This window comes from Danio rerio, chromosome 12, assembly GCF_049306965.1.
Source record: "Danio rerio strain Tuebingen ecotype United States chromosome 12, GRCz12tu, whole genome shotgun sequence".
In the NCBI taxonomy this organism is placed as follows: Eukaryota; Metazoa; Chordata; class Actinopteri; order Cypriniformes; family Danionidae; genus Danio; species Danio rerio.
Genome location: NC_133187.1, coordinates 14685001 through 14712801, shown reverse-complemented (window position 1 = coordinate 14712801; position 27801 = coordinate 14685001). Strand labels below are relative to the sequence as shown.

General features: G+C 37.4%; 1 protein-coding gene across 8 annotated transcripts in view; it reads right to left on the bottom strand.

Moving 5' to 3' along the window:
* Positions 1-3563: 3563 nt before the first annotated feature.
* The window catches only part of si:ch211-217a12.1, a 56370-nt gene continuing 32132 nt past the window's right edge, over positions 3564-27801 (bottom strand). For 4 of the 8 annotated variants that reach the window (XM_001919861.8, XM_073918311.1, XM_073918310.1 and 1 more), the window contains exons 10-12: positions 9132-9287; positions 7837-7949; positions 7108-7677 (exon numbers count right to left, since the gene is read on the bottom strand). In XM_001919861.8, the coding sequence (XP_001919896.1) occupies positions 7587-7677; positions 7837-7949; positions 9132-9287 (360 nt within the window). In that variant the 3' untranslated portion in view covers positions 7108-7586. Of the gene's footprint in view, positions 6755-7107; positions 7678-7836; positions 7950-9131; positions 9288-27801 lie in introns of those variants that run through there. The other 4 variants (XR_012387884.1, XR_012387885.1, XR_012387887.1 and 1 more) reach the window with 3 other exon arrangements.

Sequence of the window (27801 nt, the reverse complement as noted above, 5' to 3'; positions counted from 1 at the left end):
CTGATGAAACTGCAGAGTTTATAGGCTGCTCTGCTTACAATCTTGAAGGGGACGAAGACCGGATTCAAACTTCAGACAGCCAGTAGACTATTAAGAGCTCACCCCAGACCAGTAGTAATGATCCACAAAATAATAATAGAGAACACACACAAAATACAATACGACCGTTTTTTTTCCCTTCATATTGTGATGCAGTTTCTAGATAAACTTAAATATAAGAAAATAGAAAATAGTGGGTGTGGCTTGTTTTTCTACTGTGGAGTGAATGGATGTAGTAAAGTAGGCAATTCTTCAAAAAGTTGTCCTAGCTTGTTGTTCTTCACTTGTTATCTTTTTATCTAAATACAGATTCATTTTTTGTTTAAAGAAAGACATTGCTGCACCAGTTCATCGTCTGTAAACGTGATGCCATTTTGACTCTTTATTGTTTACCAGTGCTACTGGATGACATTATATGTTGGTATGACCTTTTTACTAGATGATCAACACATGTTCAGCATCCGGTACATCCATGCAGTGTACAAGGTGATGGTTTAAACAATTTTTATTTATTTATTTATTTATTTATTTTTTTTTTTGCAGGACAAGCATATACACCCTAGAAATGCATATTTTACTTAATGGTATGGAAACCCCTGATTTAGAGTATACCTATATATATTATTATTTATATATATATATATATAAGTTTCCGGGAAATGCGGAGTGTTTTTTTCTCTTATTCGCCGTGCGGTATCAAACATTGCATGAAAAATACACGCTTACAGCAGTTCCTCGAATCAAATTTCTCGTTTGTCGCGAGGGGCATGAATGAATTCCCTGAATGAAAGAGCCAAGCTGCAGTTAAAGTCCACCGTTTAATAATTTGGCAAATAATTCGACTACAGATATCCATGTAGGTTAAACACCAACACTTTCTCCTGTGTGTGTGTGTGTGTGTGTGTGTGTGTGTGTTTTGACTCTGAAACTCACGCATGCCCAAATAGACACTCCCACACCATCCCACTTTAGTTTCTCTGACACTCCCCCCTAAATAGAGCTGGACACGCCCACTTTTCTGACTTTTTCCAAAGTAGAGGTGTGAAAACACCTTGCTGAAACGAGTGGGTTTCGTGGCCCTTTAAAACTGTCAATGTGAGCTGGCAAAATCATATGGGGATTTTAAAGGCGTTGTCCACTACGATATCATATTTCAAACTTTAGTTAATGTGTAATGTAGCTGTGTGAACATAAACAACATCTCTGAATGTAAAAAGCTCAAATTTCAATGCAAAGGGTGTACAAAAAATACTTCCTGCCCTTGTGAATTCACAAAGGTTCGTGTACCGCGCACACACACTGCACAGCTGAGGGCCGTGGCCAGAGGCGCTGTAACGTTATAGCAGAGATAAAGCTAAAATGCGTCCAAATGCTGCTGTTTCCACAGAGCTTTGTCTGTTTCTGTATTTAAGCTTCCAAAGGACACGACACAAAGACAGAAGTGCTTACAGTTCAATATTAATTATGTTCCAGAGAATTATAAAATACATAGCAAGCATGATTTGACAAAACAGCTCCAGAATCTCTCCCAGTTCAATGCTGGATTCGGATCTCTTCAAAGCAGAAGCTGTGAGCTACAACTTGTAAGTGTTTTTATTTGTTAAAATTGATCATGACATGCACAGTGTCTAGCGTTAACTGTGTGCTGTAGCAACGATGTAAACAATGGGTATTGCAGTTTTGCATCGCAAACGATTTAGCTGCAAATTCATATTTATCAGTCAAACTGCCATAAACACCCACACATACACACTTCACCAGCGCGTTCGTGTCTCTCTATGTGTGTGCATGACTTTGCATTGTTTCTCGTTAGGCAGCTTTTCCATGAGTTTTACATCTCAGATAATGAAGTCGCAAAAGATATGTGGATGATTCATATTACTTACACCTGCATATTCCGGATATATGTGAAAGACATCATGTAGCGCGTTCAGTTTAAAAAAATACAGGATAGCTCACCTAACTCGTGTAGCAGCAGAAAAATAAATCAAGGCTCACACAGGTCAAATCCCAAATCATGTGCTTTATTCTTCTGTCACTATATATTACAGAAAATAACTTAATCCGAGCATCAGAGAAAAAGAAAGTCCCGCCCACATGCGCTTGTTACAGAAAGTTCACACATTCACACACACACATAGACACATGCAATAGCGATGTCTCTTAAAAGAGCCGCACCCCATTTTCACTCATTACAGACACTTGCCAGATTTTTTTTAGAGCAGGCAAGAGGTCGACTGAATGTTTACACAGCAGAAAAGTGAATGCTTGTACGGGCGTGATGTGGAGCCGATACGCTAATCGGAGCACATTATGACGATGACCAATCAGTCACTTGAGGGCGGGCCTTTCAGAGGAACTAGGAAATATATCAGTCGTTTTCATGTTAGCGGAGTAGCTGTGTATAATCAAAGTTAGATATAGGAAAAAATAACATGATTTCCTTCAAGTGAAACATGAGCACACATTGCTTTGCATCTTATAAACACAACCAAGCCTTAAAATTACGTTCTGGACCACCCCTTAAATATTGTTGTCAAACAAATTATTTAAAAATTGTGGTTTGCATTTGCATATATATATTTTCTATTATTTCAAATGAAATAGTGCTGTGGGGAGAAAATATGCTTATATATTAATAACCAAGACATGTGTGCTTGTTTGGACAGGTGTGCTTGTTTTTCTTTTTAATTATGTTTTATTAAGTAAACCTTACAGTTTAATTTCATTGTTGTAAAGTTTAAAAAATAAGGCCACAGTCTTTCTAACATAATGCCTTTTTTTTTTGACTCTCCCTTTAAGAGAGAGGTCTCTTTTTGAAGCCAAAAGTTAATTTTCTTAGTTTTAATAATTATAGGGTTAAAATTAAGAGGGCATCTTATCAATTGGTCTGTTACAATATTTTACATTACATTTTGCCAGCTCTCATTGACAGTTTTAAAGGGCCACGAAACCCACTCGTTTCAGCAAGGTGTTTTCACACCTCTACTTTGGAAAAAGTCAGAAAAGTGGGCGTGTCCAGCTCTATTTAGGGGGGAGTGTCGGAGAAACTAAAGTGGGATGGTGTGGGAGTGTCTATTTGGGCACGCGTGAGTTTCAGAGTCAAAATACACACACACACACACACACACACACACACACACACACACACACACACACACAGGAGAAATTGATGGTGTTTAACCTACATGGACATCTGTAGTCGAATTATTTGCCAAATTATTAAATGGTGGACTTTAACTGCAGTTTGGCTCTTTCATTCAGGGAATTCATTCATGCCCCTCGCGACAAACGAGAAATTTGATTCGAGGAACTGCTGTAAGCGTGTATTTTTCATGCAATGTTTGATACCGCACGGCGAATAAGAGAAAAAAAGCAGACGCTTTTATCCAAAGCGACTTACAAATGAGGACAAGGAAGCAATTTACACAACTAAGAGCAACAATGAATAAGTGCTATAGGCAAGTTTCAGGTCTGTAAGTCTAAGAAGGGAAGTATTAGTAGTATTAGAATTTTTATTTTTTGGGTACAGTTAGTGGTGTGTGTGTGTGTTTGTGCACAGGTGCTGGTGATTAGAGATTAGAAAATAGTGAATGGGTATGTGTGAATCTCGTGAATCCATCAACTGCCTTTAAATAGGGCTGCATGATTCTGGCTAAAATGTGAATCACGTTTTTTTTTTAATCACAATTCTTTAGATGTAAAATAAAAGTTAATATGAGTAGGCTATTATTATTGTTAATTCTCAAACATATCATCACCTTGAAATTATAAGGTTTTCTCTGCATTCTGAATGATTTTGAGATATTAAGCTTCAAAGTTTTTGCAATCCATATAGCAAACAGTATGTGAGCAAATTATTTTTAAGTCTTAAAATGTAAACAATAGGTTGTCATTTAATAAGAATATGTCAATAACTAAAATTTGACAAAAATGTCAGATAGAACCTTATACGTAATTCTAAAGTGATGATATGGTAAAACAACTCTAATAATATTAGGCCTATGTGTAGCTCTACTGTTGCTTAAAATGCTAAATTTTGTAGTCATTCATGCACAACACTGTGTTAGCTATCAAAAAAAAAAAAAAAAAAAAACATATCAATTGCTTGTCGTAATCATAACTGTAAAATGCGTTATGATAATTTAAATGATGTGCGCACAGGTTTCACTTTTACTTCCCAGTGCCACTCATGGCTGCAGTCATTGTGATAAAACACACATGCAAATCATTCTTTCAGCGCGGCTCTCAAACGATCGCTCTGTGCAACATACTGAACAATATTTACAACTTTTTAACTTGTTATACACAGCATATGCAGGTTCTGTTCACTAAAGTAGCCGTCATTGGCATTCTACGTGCATGTGCGCGCGTTCTCGGTAGCTCATGGTCAGCTCACGTGTGATTTTGGGGGCGCAAACAAATCATTACATGAGACAGAAATGACATTTCTGGTTGAATTATACCTTATAAATACAGTATGTGACACTTTTAACGCCATTTGAGGGTGTTCATGTTCCTGTGAGGACCTGTGAGGAAATTACCCCTTCAACCAGGGGTGTCTCCTGATACCCTTAACTGGCGCTGAGATCTTCTGCGACCTCTAGGGGCTGGCCGGTCAGGGAGATGTAAGCGAGAAAATACGGTCATTTTTTAGAATAAAAGATTTTTCAAAATAAAAGATTGGTCAGACTAAAATAATAAATAAAATGGAAATAATTAATTATATCTTGTGCGGCCTGGTAACAATTAATCCACAGACTGGTACCAGTCCACGGCCCGGTGATTAAGGATCTCTATTCTAGTAGATTACACCTGTGTCATGAATCCTAGAGTGTCGCTCACCCGGATTCAGTGGTCTACAGCTGGAACCTCCGATAGTTCCTCTGTACATGGAAACAGAGGTTGTTGGTAACTGAGCATGCACTGGAATGGTGTTAATCCTGTGGACTCTTGACAGAGGGAGTTTTGTGCATATTCAGCCCAGGGTAGGAATTTGCTTCGGCTGTATTGATCGTCCTGGCAGTATGACTGGAGGTAGTGTCCAAGTTCCTGGATGTTTTGCTCAGTCTGGCCATTCGTCTGGGAGTGATAACAAGAGGAGAGACAGACTGTAACACCCAGTAATTTGAAAAAGGTTTTCAAGACATGAAAAAATAACTTGGGGACCCCGGTCTGACACAATTTCCTTCAGGATGCCATAGTTTCTGAAGACATGAAGGAATAACATTTCAGCAGTTGCAAAGTTCAGTTTCAGTAGGCAAACCCTTGAGGGGAATTAATCTGCAGGCTTTGAAAAAACTACTACAACCTGGATACATGTGTTACCTTTAGAATTGTGTAGATCGGTTACAAAGTCCAATGCAATATGGGACCAGGATCTCTGTGGGACTAAAAGCAGCAGTAGTTTCCCTGAGGGCAGATGACGAGGGTTGTAAAACATGGCACATACTCGGACGTACCTGTTGACATCCTCGATCATACTGGGCCATACTGGATCATACTGAGCTTGGAGGTGCGAGAGGATCCTCCTGCTGCCTGGGTGTCCAGACCCCGGTTGTTGGTGTGTCATGCCTAGAAGGTTCTTCTGCAGGGAGATGGTAAGTAAGTTTTACCTTCTGGGCAACCCGATGGAGCAAGCTCATTGAGGGCTCATCTAATGTCTATTGTATGGGACTGACGATGAGGGCTGGAGGGATGATGTTTTCTAGTTCGGAGGGGCTGTCTGGAGTGTGCAGACAAGAGAGGGCATCAGCCTTGCCATTCTTAGTACCAGGTTAATATGTGATGAAGTAGTGAATTCGATTGAAGAACAAGGCCCATCTGGCCTGACAGGGATTTAGCCTCTTAGCCTCTTGTAAACTGATGTTCAGCTCCCTCCAGCCAGTGCCACCACTCTTCTAAAGCAAACTTGATGGCAGGAAGCTCTCTGTTGCCGATGACATAATTCTGCTCCGCCGGGGAAAACTTCTTAGAAAAGAGCAAGGATGGAGGCGTGGAGGCTCACTGGACAGCTGAGATAGAACAGTCCCTACTCTTGTGGTGGGAGCATACCCCTTACCCTTGGCATTTCAAACAGGGTGTGAAGGGGAACGACTTCAAAATTTATCTGTATATATACCCACCACTACAGCACCTGCATACGTCATCATATGTCATCGCAATCTCTTGCTTCATATGAGATTGACAATCACAACTGTTGTAGTAATTCCAGTTGCATTATTTTTTGGTATTTATCTTCAGTATATCACTGAAGGCATATATCATGTTATTATAACGATATAATGTGGCAATAAGATCATAACTATACTGTGCTTTTTCACCCTGACCATATTCATCTATGTAAACACACAAAAACAACATTAACATTATACTAGACACTGTAAAAAGGTAATTCCCAGCCACTAGACTTTTCTGACAGGGTTTTCGAGTGTCATAGAGTGACTGAATGTTGTGGGACTATTATACAGGAGTTATTATTATGGATTAAAATTTTGTGGTTTTATTTTAGTGTTTCCTTTTTAAAACATGACGGTAAAACACCAGCGCCATTATGAATGTATTACAACATATGATTGTGTGTTGTAAAAATTTCAATAATGACAAAAATACTAATTTATGCATTTCTTAACTTCTGCGTGCAGCCATGTTGCCGTTGTAGCTTGTATATTCTGGGAAATTTTTGTACCCCCTTGGTTTCGAGGGTTCTCTACCCCTTCCCCTTAGCCTTATATTATCAAGCTAAAGAGAATTAGGACAATCCTACCCCTTCACATTAACGTGCAAAATGAGGAGTAGGGGTAAGGGGAAGGGCTAAGGGGTACAATTGGGGTTGGGCCTAAGTGTAGTGTTTTCAGTATATGACCCTTACAATAAGCTAACCATTTTAATATTTATATATATGTTGGCCTGTCACACCAATTGGCATTTGCTTTTAAGTCTTAAATGAAGTATGACCATGTAGGTTTAGAATCTTTACTATTTAGACATTTTTATGTAAAATGATCAATTGCACCAATTATCTTATTTTGAGTAAAAATAAATAAAAATATTTACAGAGTTTTTCCATACGTTTACAATGTAAATTTTATTAACACTGCAATGTTGGGAACATAATAAACCATACAGTAAACAAATTAAAAAGAAACATAATAAATAACACAACCAATCTTAAATATAAGGAATAGTTTTGTGTTAAGATGTTACTAATAAAACACTATATATATATATATATATATATATATATATATATATATATATATATATATATATATATATATATATATATATAATTTTATTTATTTTTATTTTTTTACTTTCACAGCAAGATCCACAAATGTCATTTTAAGTTTTTGTCCACAAAAGCCTTTGATGTCTTTTTCAAAAGAACCTAGTACGCACCTAGTATGGCAGGGCTATGTGCATTATACTGAAATCTCAGCATGTCCAGTGTTCACCTTGCATCTTATGTACTGGAAGCAGAACTTCACTTGCATTGCAGGCATCTACTATATCTAAAGCACATCTCAAAAATGGGATGGCCACAGTTAAGAGTACTGCTCTGTAAAGATCTGGTGAAAATCCTTAATTTTGGCCAACACTACCTTCAGTTTATCTTTCAGAGGAAGAATAGTCATTCTGTAAAAGAAAAGTGAAGAAACAAATAGTACATTTCAACAACAGAGGAACTGAAAAAACTGTGAAGAAAGAATAAAAGAATGAAAAATGACAAATTCAGTTACACACAATTTCCCTATCAATAACTGTCTTTAAATTGTGTGCAAAGGGGAGAGTAACCTGAAATGGTAGGTGCCATCTCGCTGTCCAAAACCACTGCCCGGAACCAAACAAATGCCTGTTTCTTCCAGAAGCTTCATACAGTAGAACATGTCTGGAGATTGTCCGTTTTCCTTAAATTGTGGGAAATTATTTGGTTAGTGTTTCAGTTTACTACTGCCTGTATCACAATGAAAGCTAATACACTAATAGGCCATCAGAAACATGGTTTTATGCTAAACTCAGCAAAAATAAAAAAATAACGGCTAATTTAAATTAAAGAGCTGACACTAATATTATAATAGCACGAGTATAATACTCTGCTTGAGTAGGATGAATATATCACACTGATGTAGACAACTGATGTATGGGGTATACTGGGCCATGAACAAAATATTCTGGGCAATGTTGAAAAGTGTGGGTCATTTCCCACACAAACTTGGAGTAAATAGATAGCTCTGGTCTTGGCACTGCCATGTCAAGACATATCAAGACATATTAGACTGCACACAATTATTTTAGTCTTTTGTGTTTCAAGATTTTCTGAAAAAAACAGAAATGTGCGCACATCTAGAAAAACTTGAAGGCAGGTGCACGATCAAAAAACAAACATTAGTAGCAAAAGATTCAAAGTAAATCGGCACACTGCCACTTTAGCTCTCAAAGAATTTTTTTAATGTCAATATCACAACGTTTCGACCGACATGGTCTTTATCAGAGACAAGACAAGATTTTCTGGTCATTTACAAAAAGCCATCCCAAAAAAAATTTGCAGATCATTTCATACCATATTGCACACACACACGCTGGCCCTTTTATTATGTTTATCTGTTAACATTTTGTTATCAAAAGTATTTAAATAGCACATAACATTGGAGCAGATTACTGCATTTAGACATGTAAACATGGTCAAACCTAGAAGAAAACTGATTTGAGTGATCCCTAAACATGGCATTGGTTTTTTGTGTAAGGTAAATTTTCAAGCATCACAATCTTTTTTGCAAAGAAAGCTTAGTAAAAGAGAACATATCCAGTGAGTAGCTTTGTGGACAAAATGCAACAAAATATTTTAATACAGCACACTTTGTGTAATACATGGGTCTACAGCTGATCCAACAAATCAAGGTGTTGAAGACTATTCTTGAACACCTTAATTATTTGGATCAGGTGTGTCTGATTAGGAACAAAAAATGTGCAGAGCTGCGGCCCTCTATGAATTGCGTATGAGACCTAAAGTAAAAGTGACCACATATTTAAAGATGGCCATAAAAATATTTACATTTCTTGGATTTAACTGTGAAGAGATTAACTATTACCTTGGCCTTCAATATGGCTTTCGGTGGGAGGTGGATCCTTGGGAAAGTGTACATTGCACCCTGCACTGGGTTACATTTTATTCCAGGTACTTGATTTAAGATGTCTTGCGTCATGCTGGCTTTCTCTGCTAGAGCAGCCAAAGTGTCTGAGCGTTCCTAAAAAAAAAAAAGTTACAAATTTTAAATTACTAAACTCTTTATATACCTTACAAAATAAGAATTTTGAAACAACAAATAAATCTATGAATTGAGTAAGTTTATAGACAAATCTAAATAACTACGACTAGTAGACACAATAAAGATAAAACTTAGAAAATGACCTACAATTTCTTAAGTTTTAAATTTACTTCACTGCTTTGTCCTATTTAAAGTACTTAAAAGAGTATGGGAGACTTTTAAAATATGAGTCACATATTCTGAAGCCCAGTTTAAAATTATTATTATTATTTTTTTAAATTGGATAAAATCAGACAATCCTTACAGATATCTCACATATCTCTTATTGGTGTTAGTTTAATCATGTTCATAATTTTAACAATCTGACAAACTTTGTTTAACTGATAAGGACAGTGACAGCAATATATGAAGAGTTCAGATGCAAAAGCCTCTAAATCCATCAGACCTCTTTTCTTGCAAATAAACATTTCCTCTTAGGCTCCTCTGATTAGGTTTAGAAGATTAGTTTTAAATGTAATGATTAGGTTATTAGCGAGTAAATAAAATAGCTTTTTTTCACTTGTCACTTCAGACAATTATTTGTTTTTGAACAAGGTCGATTTTCTTTTGCTTTAAGACCAGTTAAATCCATTTCTGCTTTTTTTTATTTTTTGCAAAATCCTCTAAATCCACCTATTGGGACAAGACATTTTAATTAGTTGAAAATCACTAAAGATGCAATAGACCTTTTACGCACTTCCGCATTTTTCGAACGGAAATACGGCAATGTAGTGCATTAGAACTTCCTGTTATCATAGCGGCAGATACGAAAAATGGCAGAGTCGAAAAATCGCAGTTTCTGTTGTGTTCCAGGCTGTTTGTCTTCTAACCAAAAACAGCCCTACCTTTTATTTCATTCTTTTCCTGTGGATTCAGACCTGAAACCCAAATGGATACAGGCGATCTGAAGAGAGGAAGGGCATAGTTTTCATGTAAAAACAGGTAGCACCTATGTCTGCAGCCGGCACTTCGCTCCGGATGATTACAGTGGTGGCTGCGTCATTCGTCGCCTGAAGAGTGGTGTTGTTCCGAGCCTATTCCCTTGGAACAACTTTACAGCTCCTTTGAGAAAGGAGTCAGTATATGACAGAACCTACAAACGTCAGTCTAAACAGCTGTGCTATGAAGATAGCGACATGGTGGCTAAGGCAGTAAGGATGGATCACGACTACGTGACACACCCACCTGCATTGAGGTAAAGTTGGTTTTATATTCACACATTCGTTCATTTAGAAGTCTCTATATTATTTACCATGTTACTTTGAATATTCGATCGAAATTAGCATGCAAATATGACTTGAAAACATCATTAACACTGGTTATTTGACTGTGAACAATGTTGTACTTTCATAGTCATTGGTTGCTAACATGATTTCGCTATTTAGAGTTTGCAAATAATACTTTAAAGAAATTATATTGTTAAGGGGAAAGTCTGAATGTGCAAATATAAAACCAACTTTACCTCTATCCCACCTGCAGGTAAGATTGTCCATAGTGTATTTAGTTAACGCTAGTCAACTATGTGTACCGTTATGCATTTCTACCTGAACAAATTAATGTTAATAATATAAGCTGTTCACGAAACTCAACTAATAAAATAAAATATATTTTTCTTTAATAATGAAACAATTTATTGCTGTGACCTCTAGTAAATACACTAAGTTTTATCATACTAGCATGTGTGGAAGTATTTAAAACAAGTGTGTTACAACTGACCCTGTGTTAGGTTCTGCCCCGCTCTCCCCTATTTTAATTGCATTTATTTAATTACTTATTTAATTAACTTCGGAAGACAACTCAGGCTCGCCGAAAACACTCTGGCTGCCATTTCTCTGCCAAAAAAACTCATACCGGAACTGGGTTTACTCGTTGTTGACGTACTTCCAGTTTTTGCATAAAAGGTCTATTAGAGATTATTTTTTTTTACCAAACATAAAACATACACAAACCACCTGAAATAAAAAATACATCTGTCAAGTAAGTGATGGTACATTTCACTCTGGTAACAACCCCTGATAAACCAGGGACTAAGCATAAGGAAAATGAATAAATGAAATCTGTCAAGTTCATTATTCAATAACATTGAAATTGACATTAATTAAATCTTAACAAACTGCTGTCATTTCTGATATTTGGGATTTGGTTTTAATGGAAGTAGAGTAAATGTAAACAAGCTTGTTAGATTCAATTAATGTAGTGTAAAATCATCAATATATGTGCATTGTCCATTACAAAAAAAATCGATTGTAATTTTAAGTAATAAAGAATAATGTATAGTTTTATACATTATATTTATCTTTTAAAACATAGCTTGCATTAGCAAATAAAACACAAGTTAGGCCTATTGTGCAAAAAAAAAAAAAAAAAGGTTCTCTCAGAAGCTGTCATTTATTCATCCCCACTATACTCAAGGTCTTGGTCTCTTTTTCGTCTCTTGTTTATCCTCATAGCATCCATGTGGGTTAAAAGAACGGCATCTTAACTCTGTCTTTCGTGGAATGGAGTTGCTGTTTAATGTAGCTATAGGAAATCAGACTCAATCAAAGTAGTCCCTCTGTGCAAACAAATGTTATGAATGCTACACTTCTGACTACATTGTGTTCTCTTTTTCTTACAATGCAGAGAGTTTTGAGTTAAGGGATGTTTTTATTTGCCATTCACTGACAGTCGGACAGGCTCATGCAATTCATCAAACTTCATCTTTTAAAATTGAAATCGAATATGGAATAAAACAGCCTCATACAGCCGGCGTATCAGCGCGCTACTACTTTGAAAACATATGATTCGATTTGCACCTTCCGTTTAGTTCTTGGGATAGATCAGCTATTGTTGTCAAAGGCAAGTGGCATTTAGCGGCTTTTGCCAACAAACTGTTATTTCTAACACCAGAGCTGCCAGAGTCTATGCTGCCAGAGCTTTCAGAGTCTACGCCGCCTATGCCAGAGCTGCCAGGTTTACATCACTGCCGTCGCTGCCAGAATTGACGCCGCCGCCAGAGCTGGTCTAGTTGCTGTCAGAGCTCCACAAAAGGCCTGAGCTGCCGCCTGAGTCACACAAAGGTTCAGAGCTGCCACCTGAATCCAATGAAAGGCCCAAGAGCTGCCAGAGCCTTGTGACCCACCAGGTCCACATGATCCTTCAGAACTTCCCTAACCTAAGCCTCCTGAACCACGATGGCTAAATGAACTACCAGTGTCTCCTAAACCCAAGCTTCCTGACCCATTGTGGGTGTATGACCTGCTGATGTCTACTGAACGTAAGCCTCCAGACCCACCGCAGCTCCACACTCAAGGCCCTCCACAGCTCCATGCCCCAGGCCCTCCACAGCTCCATACTCTAGGCCCTCTACAGCTCCATGCTAGGCTCTCTACAGCTCCATGCTCCAGGCCCTCTGCAGCCCCATGATCCAGGGCCACTGCAGCTCCACGCTCCAGGCCCTCCACAGTTACACTCTCTAGACCTTCCGCAGCTCCATGCTTTAGGCCTTCTGCAGCTCCAGCTTCTCCTAGCTGGAGGATTGTCAAGGACTGATTACACACACTATTTAAGAAGCACATACACTCACTCCAGTCGCCGAGTCTAGTTTACTGTAAGTGACATTACAACACGTTTCCTTTGTCTTGTTTTTTTCCCGTGTTTTGATCCCTGCCTTGTTAATCTATTTATCCCTGTCTGACGCCTGCCTTCAGACCTATCGCCTGTTACTTTGACCACGTTTCTGGGTTGCCTTTATACATCTGTTTGCACCTGTGTTGACCATTGCTTGCCTGACATCTTGAATAAACTTACATGTGGATCCAAACTCTATTGTCGGTGTCACTCCCATGGTTACAGTCTATGAGAAACAAATACACAATGCAAAGATAAATGCATATATATATTTTTTTTGTCCAAAGTGACTGTAAAGGCATTACACAGAAGTGCTAATTATACAACGAAACTGTTACTGCACAGAGAATTAGGTGCTTGAGTAAGGGGGAGTGTTTTTGTTGTTTTTGTTATAGAGAAGTGTTTCTACAGGTGATTTGTCAAGTCCATTCACCTGTGTGAGGCCCACTCTGTTTGGGTTTGTCATGTGGTAAGGTGGTTAAGAGAAGAGAGGGTCCTGGTTTTGTTCACAGGAGTTCAGGTGATTACAGAAAGACGGCTTTTTAGTTGTTGTTTGAATGATGAGGTTTTGAAAAGTGACTTATAGCCTCTCTGCGATGGTACTACAAGGTAATGCTAACTTTTCGACCAGAGTCTCCTGGAGGCAATATAGACAGTATCGACAATATTGTCAGTGGCTGCTCTTTAAACAAGCATTAATGATTTGAACTTGATACTGGCCTCAACCGGTAACCGGATAAAGAAAGATAAAGAGAGGTGTTAAATAGGCTCTCTTGGGCTCATTGAAGACCAGACAAGCTGCAGAATTCTGGATCATTTGTAGTGGTTTAAAGGAGCAAGACGGAAGTCCAGCTAAGAGAGCATTGGGTAACGCTTTCTTTTACAACCCGCAAAGTACCGCGTAAGTACAGTGAAATTACAGTGTACTTTTCTGTACGTACTGTGTAAGTATAATGAACGTATGTGTAGGTATGAGGGAACAAACCGTAATGCTTGGGTAAAAAGGGGGTAACAACCAGATGTTCATCACGAAAATTACCGCGTAAGTACAGTGAAATAACGGTGTACTTTTCTGTACCTATAGCGTAAGTATAAATAACGTTTACGTAAGTATAAGGGAACAAACTGTAATGCTTGGGTAATAAGGGGGTAACAACCAGATATTCAGCATGAAAGGTACCGCGTAAGTACAGTGAAATAACGGTGCACTTTTCTTTAAATTGCAAAAGAACAAACCATAATGTTTGCGTAAAAGGGGAGTAACAATAAGATATCCATCACGCAAAGAAGTATATTAAGTTTACGATGTACATTTCTTCAAGTATTGTATACATATAAAGAATTATGCAAGGATGGTGACAACCTATTGCTATCTGCAAATGTACTGTATATGCACCTGCGTGAGTACATTAGTACTCTTATTCAGTGCTTGGGTTTTATATAGGGTGTTTAATGAATAAAAGGTTTAAAACCTGTGAAATTATGAACCCTTATTGTATACTGTATGTATTTTAAATCTGCAATTCAATATAAAATATATTTCCATACACTACTTACCATATGTTTACTCGTCGATCTCACCAAAGCCATCAATGTCTCCATAACTCACTATCAACAAATAACTTTGCATGACATAGACCTACTGTCAGGGTTCAATGCAGATTAAAACAGGCTCGCATCTTTACTGCTGTTGCACAGGGGGGCTAACTGTTGCATTTCAGTAAATGTATAGCTGATGCTTTATAGAAAAATCTAGTAATTTCGTCTTCAATCAATAAAAACTGCTGCTGTAGTTTACTCTGTTCTTAGTGTTCAAGTATACACTAGTATGTTAAAGTTCAGCTTCTTCCCTCTTTGTTCCCTGTAGTTAAAGGGTAAATACAGTATTTGTTCCCTCCTTGTTCCCTGTACTTACAGGGTAAATACCACATTTGAGGGTTGTAAATTAAAGTGAAGCTTTGTTCCTCCCTTGTTACCTGTACTTACAGGGTAAATACCACATTTGAGGGTTGTAAATCAAAGTGAAGCTTTGTTCCTCTCTTGTTACCTCCTTGTTCCCTGTACTTACAGGGTAAATACCACATTTGAGGGTTGTAAATTAAAGTGAAGCTTTGTTCCTCTCTTGTTACCTCCTTGTTACCTGTACTTACAGGGTAAATACCACATTTGAGGGTTGTAAATTAAAGTGAAGCTTTGTTCCTCTCTTGTTACCTGTAGTTAAAGGGTAAATACAACATTTGTTCCCCCCTTGTTCCCTTTAGTTTACAATGTAAAATCTTGAAGGCAGTGAAATAAATATACAAACACACAATATATTTCTTCTTTACTTTGTAACCTTTATTTTAATAAATAAGCATTTTAAAAGACTTCATATTAATCAAACATTGTCTTGTCTATCATTGCCTATACTCATTCATTTTCTCTTCGGCTTTGTCCTTTTGTTAATCTGGGGTCGCCACAGTGGAATAAACCACCATCTTATCCAGCATATGTTTTACGCAGTGGATGCCCTTCCAGCTGCAACCCATCTCTGGGAAACATCCATACACACCCACTCACACACATTCACTACGGACAATTTAGCCTACCCAATTCACCTGAACCGCATGTCTTTGGACTGTGAGGGAAACCGGAGCACCCGGAGGAAACCCACGCGAACGCAGGGAGAACTCCATGCAGAAACCTTCTTGATGTGAGAAAACTAGGGCTGCCCCCAAATAGTCGACTAAACTTTAGTCGATATGAAGAGGGCTTGGTCGAATACATTTTCATTAGTCGGTGAGTTGCAAAAAAAAAAAAAAAAAATCACGTGAAATTACGCAATCAAGGGCTGCGCAGTCAGTGTATGACATCAGCAACGAGAGATCAACGCCTAACGCCTAAACGCCTCCACTGTATCCCTTCCACATCCACTCCATCAGAGCGCATGTTTTCAAAGGCCGGCTTCATTGTGAACAAGTCGAGAAGCTCCCTTCTTCCCAGCAATGTGGACAAGCTGGTGTTCCTCTCACATAATATGAAAAAAAATAAATCGAATTGAAAGCTTAGGTAAGAATGCTTAATTTCCTTTTTGTAGTTTTTCTGTTTGCTATCCGTTAGGCTATATATATATATATATATATATATATAAAAAAACGGGTATTTTATTTTTATATCGGGTAGGCTATACAAATAAATAAATACATATTATTTTTATTTTTTCGTTTTTATATAATGCAGAAGTTGTTTTTTATTCTGTTAGAAAAATTAGTCTGATGTTTTTAATTTGTTGTTTCAGGTCAAGACTCCGTCGTCTTAATGGCAGTTTGTGGCTTTGCTCTGATATTTTTGATTTGTATTAGTGTTCTTTAAATTATTTGTTCCACATTTTGTCGTAAATATAGTTGTTCTAAACAATTCAATCATAATTAGGCTGTTAATTTGTTTGCTGCCTTCTTTTTTTATTCTAAGTTTTGGCGTTGTGCGATGTGCATTTATTAAGTTGTTCGTTTTTGTTAATTTTCCTTTTGAACAATATAAAAATTATATAAATTTTAATTTTCCACTGTATTTAAAAAAAAAGTATTTTAAAAACCGTGTATTTTTTAAAAAAAACTGTGTTTTTGCTACAGTATTTATTTATTTATTTATTTTTATTTTTTGCCTAGTTTTGTACTAGGCCTAAGTTGCTAATAAGTTTATTTTATTTATTTTGAAGAACAAATTTGTTTATTTTATTAAAAACTGTTTTTTTTTGTTTGTTTGTTTGTTTGACATGTAACTGTTACAGTTTGTATTTTTGATAATAAATTATTAAAATGCACAGGCAGTCTGATTGCTGTTTTTATGTCATAATTAGCCTATAACGTTCTGGTCACTGATTTTTGTGTGTAAGGACTGTATTTAAATGCTTTACTATTTCGTTTTAAGCGCTTAATTTTCGTTTTGAATGCGCTAATATGCTTTAGCATTTTCTGTCACGTGGAAGTGTTAAACTTCAACTTGGACTATATTCCTAGTATATACGCAAGTTATTATATTAATATCATAAATGAACGATTATTTGATTAATCGCTAAAATGCAGGAATGTTAGTCGACTAGGAATATCTTTAGTCGGGGGCAGCCCTAGAGAAAACAGCACTACCTACTGTGCCACCGTGTTGCCACCCAGCTGCAACCCATCACTGGGAAACACCCATACACACTCATTCACACACATACACTACGGACAATTTTACCTTACCCAATGTCACCACATATTTTTGGACTTGTGGGAGCACCCGGAGGAAACCCATGCTAACATGGGGAGAACATGCAAACTCCACACAGAAATGCCAACTGACCCAGCCGAGGCTCGAACCAGCGACCTTCTTGCTGTGAGGCGATTGTGCTACCCACTGCGCCTGCCTATACTCAAACAGCAAAATAACACATTATTTTCTTCCCCCTTTTTTCTGGCATCTCTTGCTTGGCTTCCTCTTCTGCTCTTCTCAGCTTCCACTGAGGACTCTGATGGTGAGTGGCTGATGAAATCCCATGGGTCTTGCTGCTCTGCATTTATATAAAATATATGAACAGACAGAAAGGCTTTTAGTAAGCTATATACATGTTTATTTTCCTGTTTAATGTGTGTGTAGTGGTTGTCCAACAATTTCACACACTAAACATTTACAGATACCATACAGACACTATACATTACTATCAAACAAAAGTACTATCATCAGATCATATGGGAGATTGTGATCATTTATAGTGATAATAATTAAAGCGCAGAGGGGAAAAGGCTTAAATAGTAGGCTACTGTGCTAAAGTCCTAGGCAAACGTTACTAGTAATTGGGTGGGGGGGGTGGGGGGGTATTGATATATCTAACTGGCATGCTACAGAAAATATCAATTTACATTTCCAAACATTAATTTTGTCATTAACTTTGCTGTAATTAACGTATAAAGGGAGAAAATCGTCTGCACAGTCAGTATGACAACAGCCACAGAGATCTGACCTGCTCATCATCCAGTCTTTTTGGAATGACATGAAGAAACTAAATCCATAGGAACTTTGGCAACATTTCTAAGATGTGCAAAGTAAACGACAGTAAACATTGGTAAATATTCGCTGCTGGCCGTTTAGATTCGGCCATGAACTAACGTTAATGTTACGCTAAAAACAAATGAAACAAAATAAATATAATCTGGTTAATGCACAATTTCTAATCGTAACAATAGCCTTATTTACTGACAACGATTTACTCACATGTGTTACATGGTGACAAGACGGAGCAATTCCAAACGTCCCAAAAGTCTGAGCAAAACCTCGTGGCGTGCTGCTGCAGTTTGATTCGGATCTTTAGAGGCTTCTTGATTCACAACTCGTTTGAATCAACGAATCAGTAGGCGCGTACCTGAAGTGATACAATATCGCGAGATGGATTCAAATGCACACGGAGCTGTCTGTTGTTCTCGCGATGTTTTGATGTCACACTGATCGGTTTGTTGAAGACGAATCGATTCAATTCTCCCTCCTCCATTCCCAGAATTTCCTGTTCACGGCAGTACAAGGACGGCAGCGCGAGGTAAATAAAACAAGTATTTTTATGACGTTATGTACATAGAAGTGTTTGTTTAGGTTTTTGTTTATATCTGATGTTTGTACCTATTTTTAACAATTACACCCTTTTCACAACACTGTTATGACGCGTTTAACGATCATCAGGATCTAAAATCCTTGATTTTTTTATATGATTTTTTTATAAAATAACATTTATTTGTATTTACGTATGCATTATATAATATGATTACATGTGCGAGGTGTTTCAAACAGTGTCTATGGTCATGAGTAAATTAGAAGTTATTCTCTCTTGCTGGCGTTATCAGTTTCACACTATTTTTTATTTTTCTAATTGTCGAGACAACACCATCGTGAAGTTTTCATTTTATTTGAGCAAAGAAGATTGTAAAAAAATGTGTTGTACTTTCCCATTCACTGTGCTGAAATGTAAAAAGGGTCCATAACAGTACATCAACCATATTATGTTATCTTTCACTTTATTTAGGACTAATGATGGGTTAAGACATGTACTTTAATCAAAAACTAACCTTAGGGGTAGTTCACCCAAACGTTACATTTACTTACCATTTAATGAGTGACACAGAATTTAAATATGTACACTGAACTGCAAATAATCTTTACTTCAAAGTCTATACTGCCTGCACATATATTTAAGCCTTTTCCCCTCTGCGCTTTAATTATTATCACTATAAATGATCACAATCTCCCATATGATCTGATGATAGTACTTTTGTTTGATAGTAATGTATAGTGTCTGTATGGTATCTGTAAATGTTTAGTGTGTGAAATTGTTGGACAACCACTACACACACATTAAACAGGAAAATAAACATGTATATAGCTTACTAAAAGCCTTTCTGTCTGTTCATATATTTTATATAAATGCAGAGCAGCAAGACCCATGGGATTTCATCAGCCACTCACCATCAGAGTCCTCAGTGGAAGCTGAGAAGAGCAGAAGAGGAAGCCAAGCAAGAGATGCCAGAAAAAAGGGGGAAGAAAATAATGTGTTATTTTGCTGTTTGAGTATAGGCAGGCGCAGTGGGTAGCACAATCGCCTCACAGCAAGAAGGTCGCTGGTTCGAGCCTCGGCTGGGTCAGTTGGCATTTCTGTGTGGAGTTTGCATGTTCTCCCCATGTTAGCATGGGTTTCCTCCGGGTGCTCCCACAAGTCCAAAAATATGTGGTGACATTGGGTAAGGTAAAATTGTCCGTAGTGTATGTGTGTGAATGAGTGTGTATGGGTGTTTCCCAGTGATGGGTTGCAGCTGGGTGGCAACACGGTGGCACAGTAGGTAGTGCTGTTTTCTCTAGGGCTGCCCCCGACTAAAGATATTCCTAGTCGACTAACATTCCTGCATTTTAGCGATTAATCAAATAATCGTTCATTTATGATATTAATATAATAACTTGCGTATATACTAGGAATATAGTCCAAGTTGAAGTTTAACACTTCCACGTGACAGAAAATGCTAAAGCATATTAGCGCATTCAAAACGAAAATTAAGCGCTTAAAACGAAATAGTAAAGCATTTAAATACAGTCCTTACACACAAAAATCAGTGACCAGAACGTTATAGGCTAATTATGACATAAAAACAGCAATCAGACTGCCTGTGCATTTTAATAATTTATTATCAAAAATACAAACTGTAACAGTTACATGTCAAACAAACAAACAAACAAAAAAAAACAGTTTTTAATAAAATAAACAAATTTGTTCTTCAAAATAAATAAAATAAACTTATTAGCAACTTAGGCCTAGTACAAAACTAGGCAAAAAATAAAAATAAATAAATAAATAAATACTGTAGCAAAAACACAGTTTTTTTTAAAAAATACACGGTTTTTAAAATACTTTTTTTTTAAATACAGTGGAAAATTAAAATTTATATAATTTTTATATTGTTCAAAAGGAAAATTAACAAAAACGAACAACTTAATAAATGCACATCGCACAACGCCAAAACTTAGAATAAAAAAAGAAGGCAGCAAACAAATTAACAGCCTAATTATGATTGAATTGTTTAGAACAACTATATTTACGACAAAATGTGGAACAAATAATTTAAAGAACACTAATACAAATCAAAAATATCAGAGCAAAGCCACAAACTGCCATTAAGACGACGGAGTCTTGACCTGAAACAACAAATTAAAAACATCAGACTAATTTTTCTAACAGAATAAAAAACAACTTCTGCATTATATAAAAACGAAAAAATAAAAATAATATGTATTTATTTATTTGTATAGCCTACCCGATATAAAAATAAAATACCCGTTTTTTTATATATATATATATATATATATATATAGCCTAACGGATAGCAAACAGAAAAACTACAAAAAGGAAATTAAGCATTCTTACCTAAGCTTTCAATTCGATTTATTTTTTTTCATATTATGTGAGAGGAACACCAGCTTGTCCACATTGCTGGGAAGAAGGGAGCTTCTCGACTTGTTCACAATGAAGCCGGCCTTTGAAAACATGCGCTCTGATGGAGTGGATGTGGAAGGGATACAGTGGAGGCGTTTAGGCGTTAGGCGTTGATCTCTCGTTGCTGATGTCATACACTGACTGCGCAGCCCTTGATTGCGTAATTTCACGTGATTTTTTTTTTTTTTTTTTGCAACTCACCGACTAATGAAAATGTATTCGACCAAGCCCTCTTCATATCGACTAAAGTTTAGTCGACTATTTGGGGGCAGCCCTAGTTTTCTCACATCAAGAAGGTTTCTGCATGGAGTTCTCCCTGCGTTCGCGTGGGTTTCCTCCGGGTGCTCCGGTTTCCCTCACAGTCCAAAGACATGCGGTTCAGGTGAATTGGGTAGGCTAAATTGTCCGTAGTGAATGTGTGTGAGTGGGTGTGTATGGATGTTTCCCAGAGATGGGTTGCAGCTGGAAGGGCATCCACTGCGTAAAACATATGCTGGATAAGATGGTGGTTTATTCCACTGTGGCGACCCCAGATTAACAAAAGGACAAAGCCGAAGAGAAAATGAATGAGTATAGGCAATGATAGACAAGACAATGTTTGATTAATATGAAGTCTTTTAAAATGCTTATTTATTAAAATAAAGGTTACAAAGTAAAGAAGAAATATATTGTGTGTTTGTATATTTATTTCACTGCCTTCAAGATTTTACATTGTAAACTAAAGGGAACAAGGGGGGAACAAATGTTGTATTTACCCTTTAACTACAGGTAACAAGAGAGGAACAAAGCTTCACTTTAATTTACAACCCTCAAATGTGGTATTTACCCTGTAAGTACAGGTAACAAGGAGGTAACAAGAGAGGAACAAAGCTTCACTTTAATTTACAACCCTCAAATGTGGTATTTACCCTGTAAGTACAGGGAACAAGGAGGTAACAAGAGAGGAACAAAGCTTCACTTTGATTTACAACCCTCAAATGTGGTATTTACCCTGTAAGTACAGGTAACAAGGGAGGAACAAAGCTTCACTTTAATTTACAACCCTCAAATGTGGTATTTACCCTGTAAGTACAGGGAACAAGGAGGGAACAAATACTGTATTTACCCTTTAACTACAGGGAACAAAGAGGGAAGAAGCTGAACTTTAACATACTAGTGTATACTTGAACACTAAGAACAGAGTAAACTACAGCAGCAGTTTTTATTGATTGAAGACGAAATTACTAGATTTTTCTATAAAGCATCAGCTATACATTTACTGAAATGCAACAGTTAGCCCCCCTGTGCAACAGCAGTAAAGATGCGAGCCTGTTTTAATCTGCATTGAACCCTGACAGTAGGTCTATGTCATGCAAAGTTATTTGTTGATAGTGAGTTATGGAGACATTGATGGCTTTGGTGAGATCGACGAGTAAACATATGGTAAGTAGTGTATGGAAATATATTTTATATTGAATTGCAGATTTAAAATACATACAGTATACAATAAGGGTTCATAATTTCACAGGTTTTAAACCTTTTATTCATTAAACACCCTATATAAAACCCAAGCACTGAATAAGAGTACTAATGTACTCACGCAGGTGCATATACAGTACATTTGCAGATAGCAATAGGTTGTCACCATCCTTGCATAATTCTTTATATGTATACAATACTTGAAGAAATGTACATCGTAAACTTAATATACTTCTTTGCGTGATGGATATCTTATTGTTACTCCCCTTTTACGCAAACATTATGGTTTGTTCTTTTGCAATTTAAAGAAAAGTGCACCGTTATTTCACTGTACTTACGCGGTACCTTTCATGCTGAATATCTGGTTGTTACCCCCTTATTACCCAAGCATTACAGTTTGTTCCCTTATACTTACGTAAACGTTATTTATACTTACGCTATAGGTACAGAAAAGTACACCGTTATTTCACTGTACTTACGCGGTAATTTTCGTGATGAACATCTGGTTGTTACCCCCTTTTTACCCAAGCATTACGGTTTGTTCCCTCATACCTACACATACGTTCATTATACTTACACAGTACGTACAGAAAAGTACACTGTAATTTCACTGTACTTACGCGGTACTTTGCGGGTTGTAAAAGAAAGCGTTACCGAGCATTGCAATAGTCTAGCCTTACAAGAGCAATTACAAGAGCTTGGACTAAAAATTGTGTAGCATGATTTGTTAGTAAGGGTGTGATTTGCTAATGTTGAAAGTGCAAAACTGCATGTTTAAGCCATGTTAGCAATGTGCTATTTGAAGGAAGGCTGATCATTCACGATTCTTTACAGAATTAAATAGTAAAACAGTAGATGATCACACTTGGATTGAGAAATTGTATGGAGTGGCAGTGAAAACGAGAAGTACTGTTTTTGCCAGATTAAGCTGTGTAATGGTTTTTCATCCAAACCGAGCCATCTTCAGGCAAATGCGAGATCCGGTTGTAATGAAAGATACAGCTGTGTCATTGGCAAAACAATGGTAAGACAAACTATGTGATTGGATGATGGATCCCAGTGGTATGGTGTAAACAGAAAATAGAAGAGGACCAAGAACAGATGCCTGAGGAACCTCTTTGACCAGATGATGAGTTTTTATATCTCTCCTCTCTAGGCAACTCTGAATGGTCAAGTAAAGCTGGTGAGGTAAGACTCAAATCAGCAAAGTGGGGTTTAAGTGATGCCTATTAATGCTAGGGTGGTCAGTGAAATCTGATGATTCACTATATCAAAATCATCAGACTGGTCTAGTAATCACAGGATAAATTATTTAAAACCTGCTTTTTCAATCCGCAAAGCCTGCTATGTCAATCCACTTAAGGTAACATTTTACATTAAATCCCTCTTACAGACTAAATGGTTATGTGACATATTTTTTTATCATATTTATCTCCATCTGTTATTAATTTAGATAAAGCATACGATCACAGCCATGCCAGGTTTCTCCCTTTCCCTTACTACTAACTTGTGGAAAGACTGTCAACAAAATCAATAAACTATTACTAGGTTTGTGGCTTGAGTCATCATTAGCCCCTTTCACACAGTGATACCGGTAAATCGACTTCACTGATAAATTAAAAAAAGTACTGTTCACACAGGCAGGGACATTCTGGAATTTTTTTAGAAAGACCGTTTACACATCCATTTCAAAATAGCGGTAAATTCTGACACCATTAACTAGAAATGCCCTCAAAATGGCTGCGATTGTATTTGTAAATGTATTAGAGATCCGGCTTGATGGTTTCACTTTTATTTAAAGAATTAGCATTCATGCAGCTTCTTTCAGAGATATCCACATGCAGAAGCACTAACCACAGTTTACACATTTGACATTACAAATTCTGTGGATCGATAAGTATTGTGAACAACTTCAATAAAAACATATAGAGGAATGCTTTCACCTGTCGAGATGTACATAATATCTGTGTGCTGGTGCTCACCGAAGCATTCCTACACTTCACGTGCACATGCGTCAAACGGAGCTTGAAGCTTTTTTATTTTATCTATTTTTTTTACACAGTTAAGCTGTAAGGCATTAAGAAGGAACTTAAAAATGTAATCTGACTAACATCTAGCAGCTAAATGTGTCTGGAAAAATATTTTAAGACTTTTAATTTTCATAAACCCTGCGGACATGAATTCGTCAGAGTGTTCTGATTGGCTAAAGTAGATGTCAGCGCTTTCTAGACGTGAACGTGCTCTTTTTTTGGCAATCTTTCTTCTGCGTTTACACAGAGCTGCATTTTGGCAAATTACGAGTAATATTACTACTTCTCTTTCCGGAAAATTGCCGGAACAAATTTGCCGCTATTCTCAAAAAGGGCCTGTTCAAACATACAGACCTTATCGGAAAATTTGCAGTAATTTTCTGGAAAGGTCTGTGTGTGTGAAAGTGGCTATTGAGTACATTTACATGGACACCTATACAATAATATGATTAAGACAATACTCTGATTAAGAGTCTACCATATAAACAGCATATTTTTGATTACCTTAATCTGACTACAGTCATAATTGCACTAAATAGAATTTAAGTAGGCTTTAAATATTTTAGTGGCATTATTGAAGCTTAGTATAGACATGTGAACACCTTAGTCAAACCATTACTGTCATGTGGGACTTCTAGTCACAATTGGCTTCGCGATAATCCATACACACACAGCTGTTTGACACTGTTCTCTGTACCAACCAAGTCAATAAATATGGCGTGCAGTATCAACTATTTGGGTAGAGGTTGATGCTTTAGAAATTATGGGATGTGTAGGGATTAGGGTTGTAACAATATACCGGTATGACGGTTTACCACGATTTGAACGTGCACGATTATCATACCATGAACAATTGCATATCAACGGTTTTAACCCTTAAAGACCGAGACAGCCGCCCGCGGCTAAAAATAAGTATTGCTCTTAAATGTTTAATAACTTTTGATCCGCTGATCCGATTCATACAATTCAAAGATTGGCATAAAGATGAGAATCTCAGCTTTCCAGTGCTGTATCACATAACATTCGCGGAATCAGTGTGGTTACGTCATCAACATTTGACAACGCTGATTTGACAAAGAAACGCTCGTCACTGTGTCTCCGGACAAATCAGACATGATACATTGATGCATTGTCCCTCCTCCATGCCCAGATTGGTTCAAACTCGCTATATCACAACCAATAAGCATAGGTTTTGCTTTTGTTTGTGGACCAAGCTTTTTGAACAACACGGAATGAGAGATAGGCATACATTTATGCGCGGCTAAATAAAACGCAAAAAAAAAAAAAGTTTTGCATGAAATAATTCTCATACTAAGTACTTTTGCATGCACAGCAGCACAGAAACATGACAAAACAGTGACACAGCAAAGACGAACTGCTGCTCTTGCTGTTTTCAAAAGACGCAAATGAAGATGCAGCTGTTTGTCTGCATTGCAGACAACCATATCCAAATCCATATCGATAGACAACCATATCCATGCTGGCACATAAAACCTAAGGATGTTCCATATTGAATCTAGTTTCGTTATGTAACTATTTATAGTATAGTAAATATTTATATCTATTTTTTACTGAGGATTTGCACCATGTTTATTTGGACTTTATTTGGACTTTGACACATTATTTATTATTTTCTTATTTTTATTTGTTCATTGTAAGTGGTGTTGTTTATAGTAACCGCGAAACCGTCAAACCGTGGTATTGTTTTAGACGATTATCATACCGTGAAAAATTCATACCGTTACAACCCTAGTAAGGATACCATACAAGGTATACAAGAACTGCCCAAAGCTTCTACACGGGCTCTGAAAGGCCCTGAAAGTCATATTGAGAAGAGGTAAGAGTGCCCAGCCATGGAGGTATGTGAAGGGAGTGTACATCCCAAAAGAGGAGAAGTCTGAGAACATCAACCAGTTTCGGGTCATCACCTTGTTCAGTGTGGAGAGGAAAATATTCATCAGCATTGTGGCCAAGAGACTCTCCAACTTCCAAATGAGCAATAAATACATTGACACGTCTGTACAGAAGGGAGGTATACTAGCAGTGCCAGGTTGCTTGGAACACACAGGCGTGGTAACTCAGCTCATTAGGGAGTCACCTGGAAGGTGATCTGGACATGGAACCCCCTGAGAATCAGGTTCACAAAAACCAGAGAGAACAGCAAAGAGCTCCTCTGCTGGGATGATCTCCACGGCCAGAGACTGGGTGGGGAGATCTAGAGGGGTAGCTAAAGATTCCACCACACATCACCCAGTCTGTTGAGACCTGACAAAATCTTGGTCTCTGAGACCACAAGGCAATTAATTCTGTTGGAGCTAACTGTGCCCTGGGAGGAGAGGATGGAGGAGGCTAAGGTGAGAAAGAGGAGAAAATACCAAGACCTAGTGGAGCAATGTCGAATAAATTAATGGAGGACCAGGTGCATGCCAGTGGAAGTGGGCAGTAGGGAATTTGCCAGCTACACCCTGAGCAAGGCTTATGGTACACTTGGAATAACAGGCACCAACCGAGGAAGAGCCATAACTAACAACGTGAAGGCAATGGAGAAAGCAACCAGAGGGTTCTGGTTAAAGAGGGGAGAACGGTGGGGGAGTAGCATGCCACTTGGACACAGGCCGGGGTCTGTTCCGCCTCGGTCAGGTCGCCTGGAGGTGGGTGTCTGTTGCAAGACCCAAAACACCCTGTGAGTCCAGGAAACAACTTTGATGTGTCCAAGGTTGTGCATCAGAAGATGTTTCTGTAACTGGGATGTGTTAAAAAAATGGATTGAGTGTGGTAACTATTGACAATAAGAGTTAGGATATGCAATCCATTTTTTTGGGTGAGGTGGTTAAAACAACACTCTTCAAGCAGTACTTCATATTTGCATCCAATAGCTCAGTTTATCATGAGGGCATGAATAAAATGTTTCTGAATAAATATGAAACTGCCGAGCTGCAGTAAAAGTTGACAAATTAAAAAATGAAACCCAAAGTTAAATGAAACTTTGAAGAAAATAGTAATAGCGAAGTGATGCAATCACGTTAATCAAATCATATGCTGTAACATGTAAAACAGATTCATGTAAGTACCATTTAAAAGTAACTCATGTCATGTTATTGTCATTCAGATTAAGACAAATAATTTGATTACTGATGTTCATGTAAATGCAGGCACAAAGTCCAAGATGATGTCGCGAGCTGTCAAAGACTTAAGATTTAACGTGCCCTCAAATGTTTCATTAAGTTTGTTGATGTTACGTGTTTTGACATATTTTTGTAAAGCATCTACTGCACGTTGCTATGTCAGAATTCTTACTTGTAAAGTATAGCCATATTTTAGAATGCTTAGTTTTTTTTAGTCTTTAGCAAATTTGAAAAATCGTAATCAT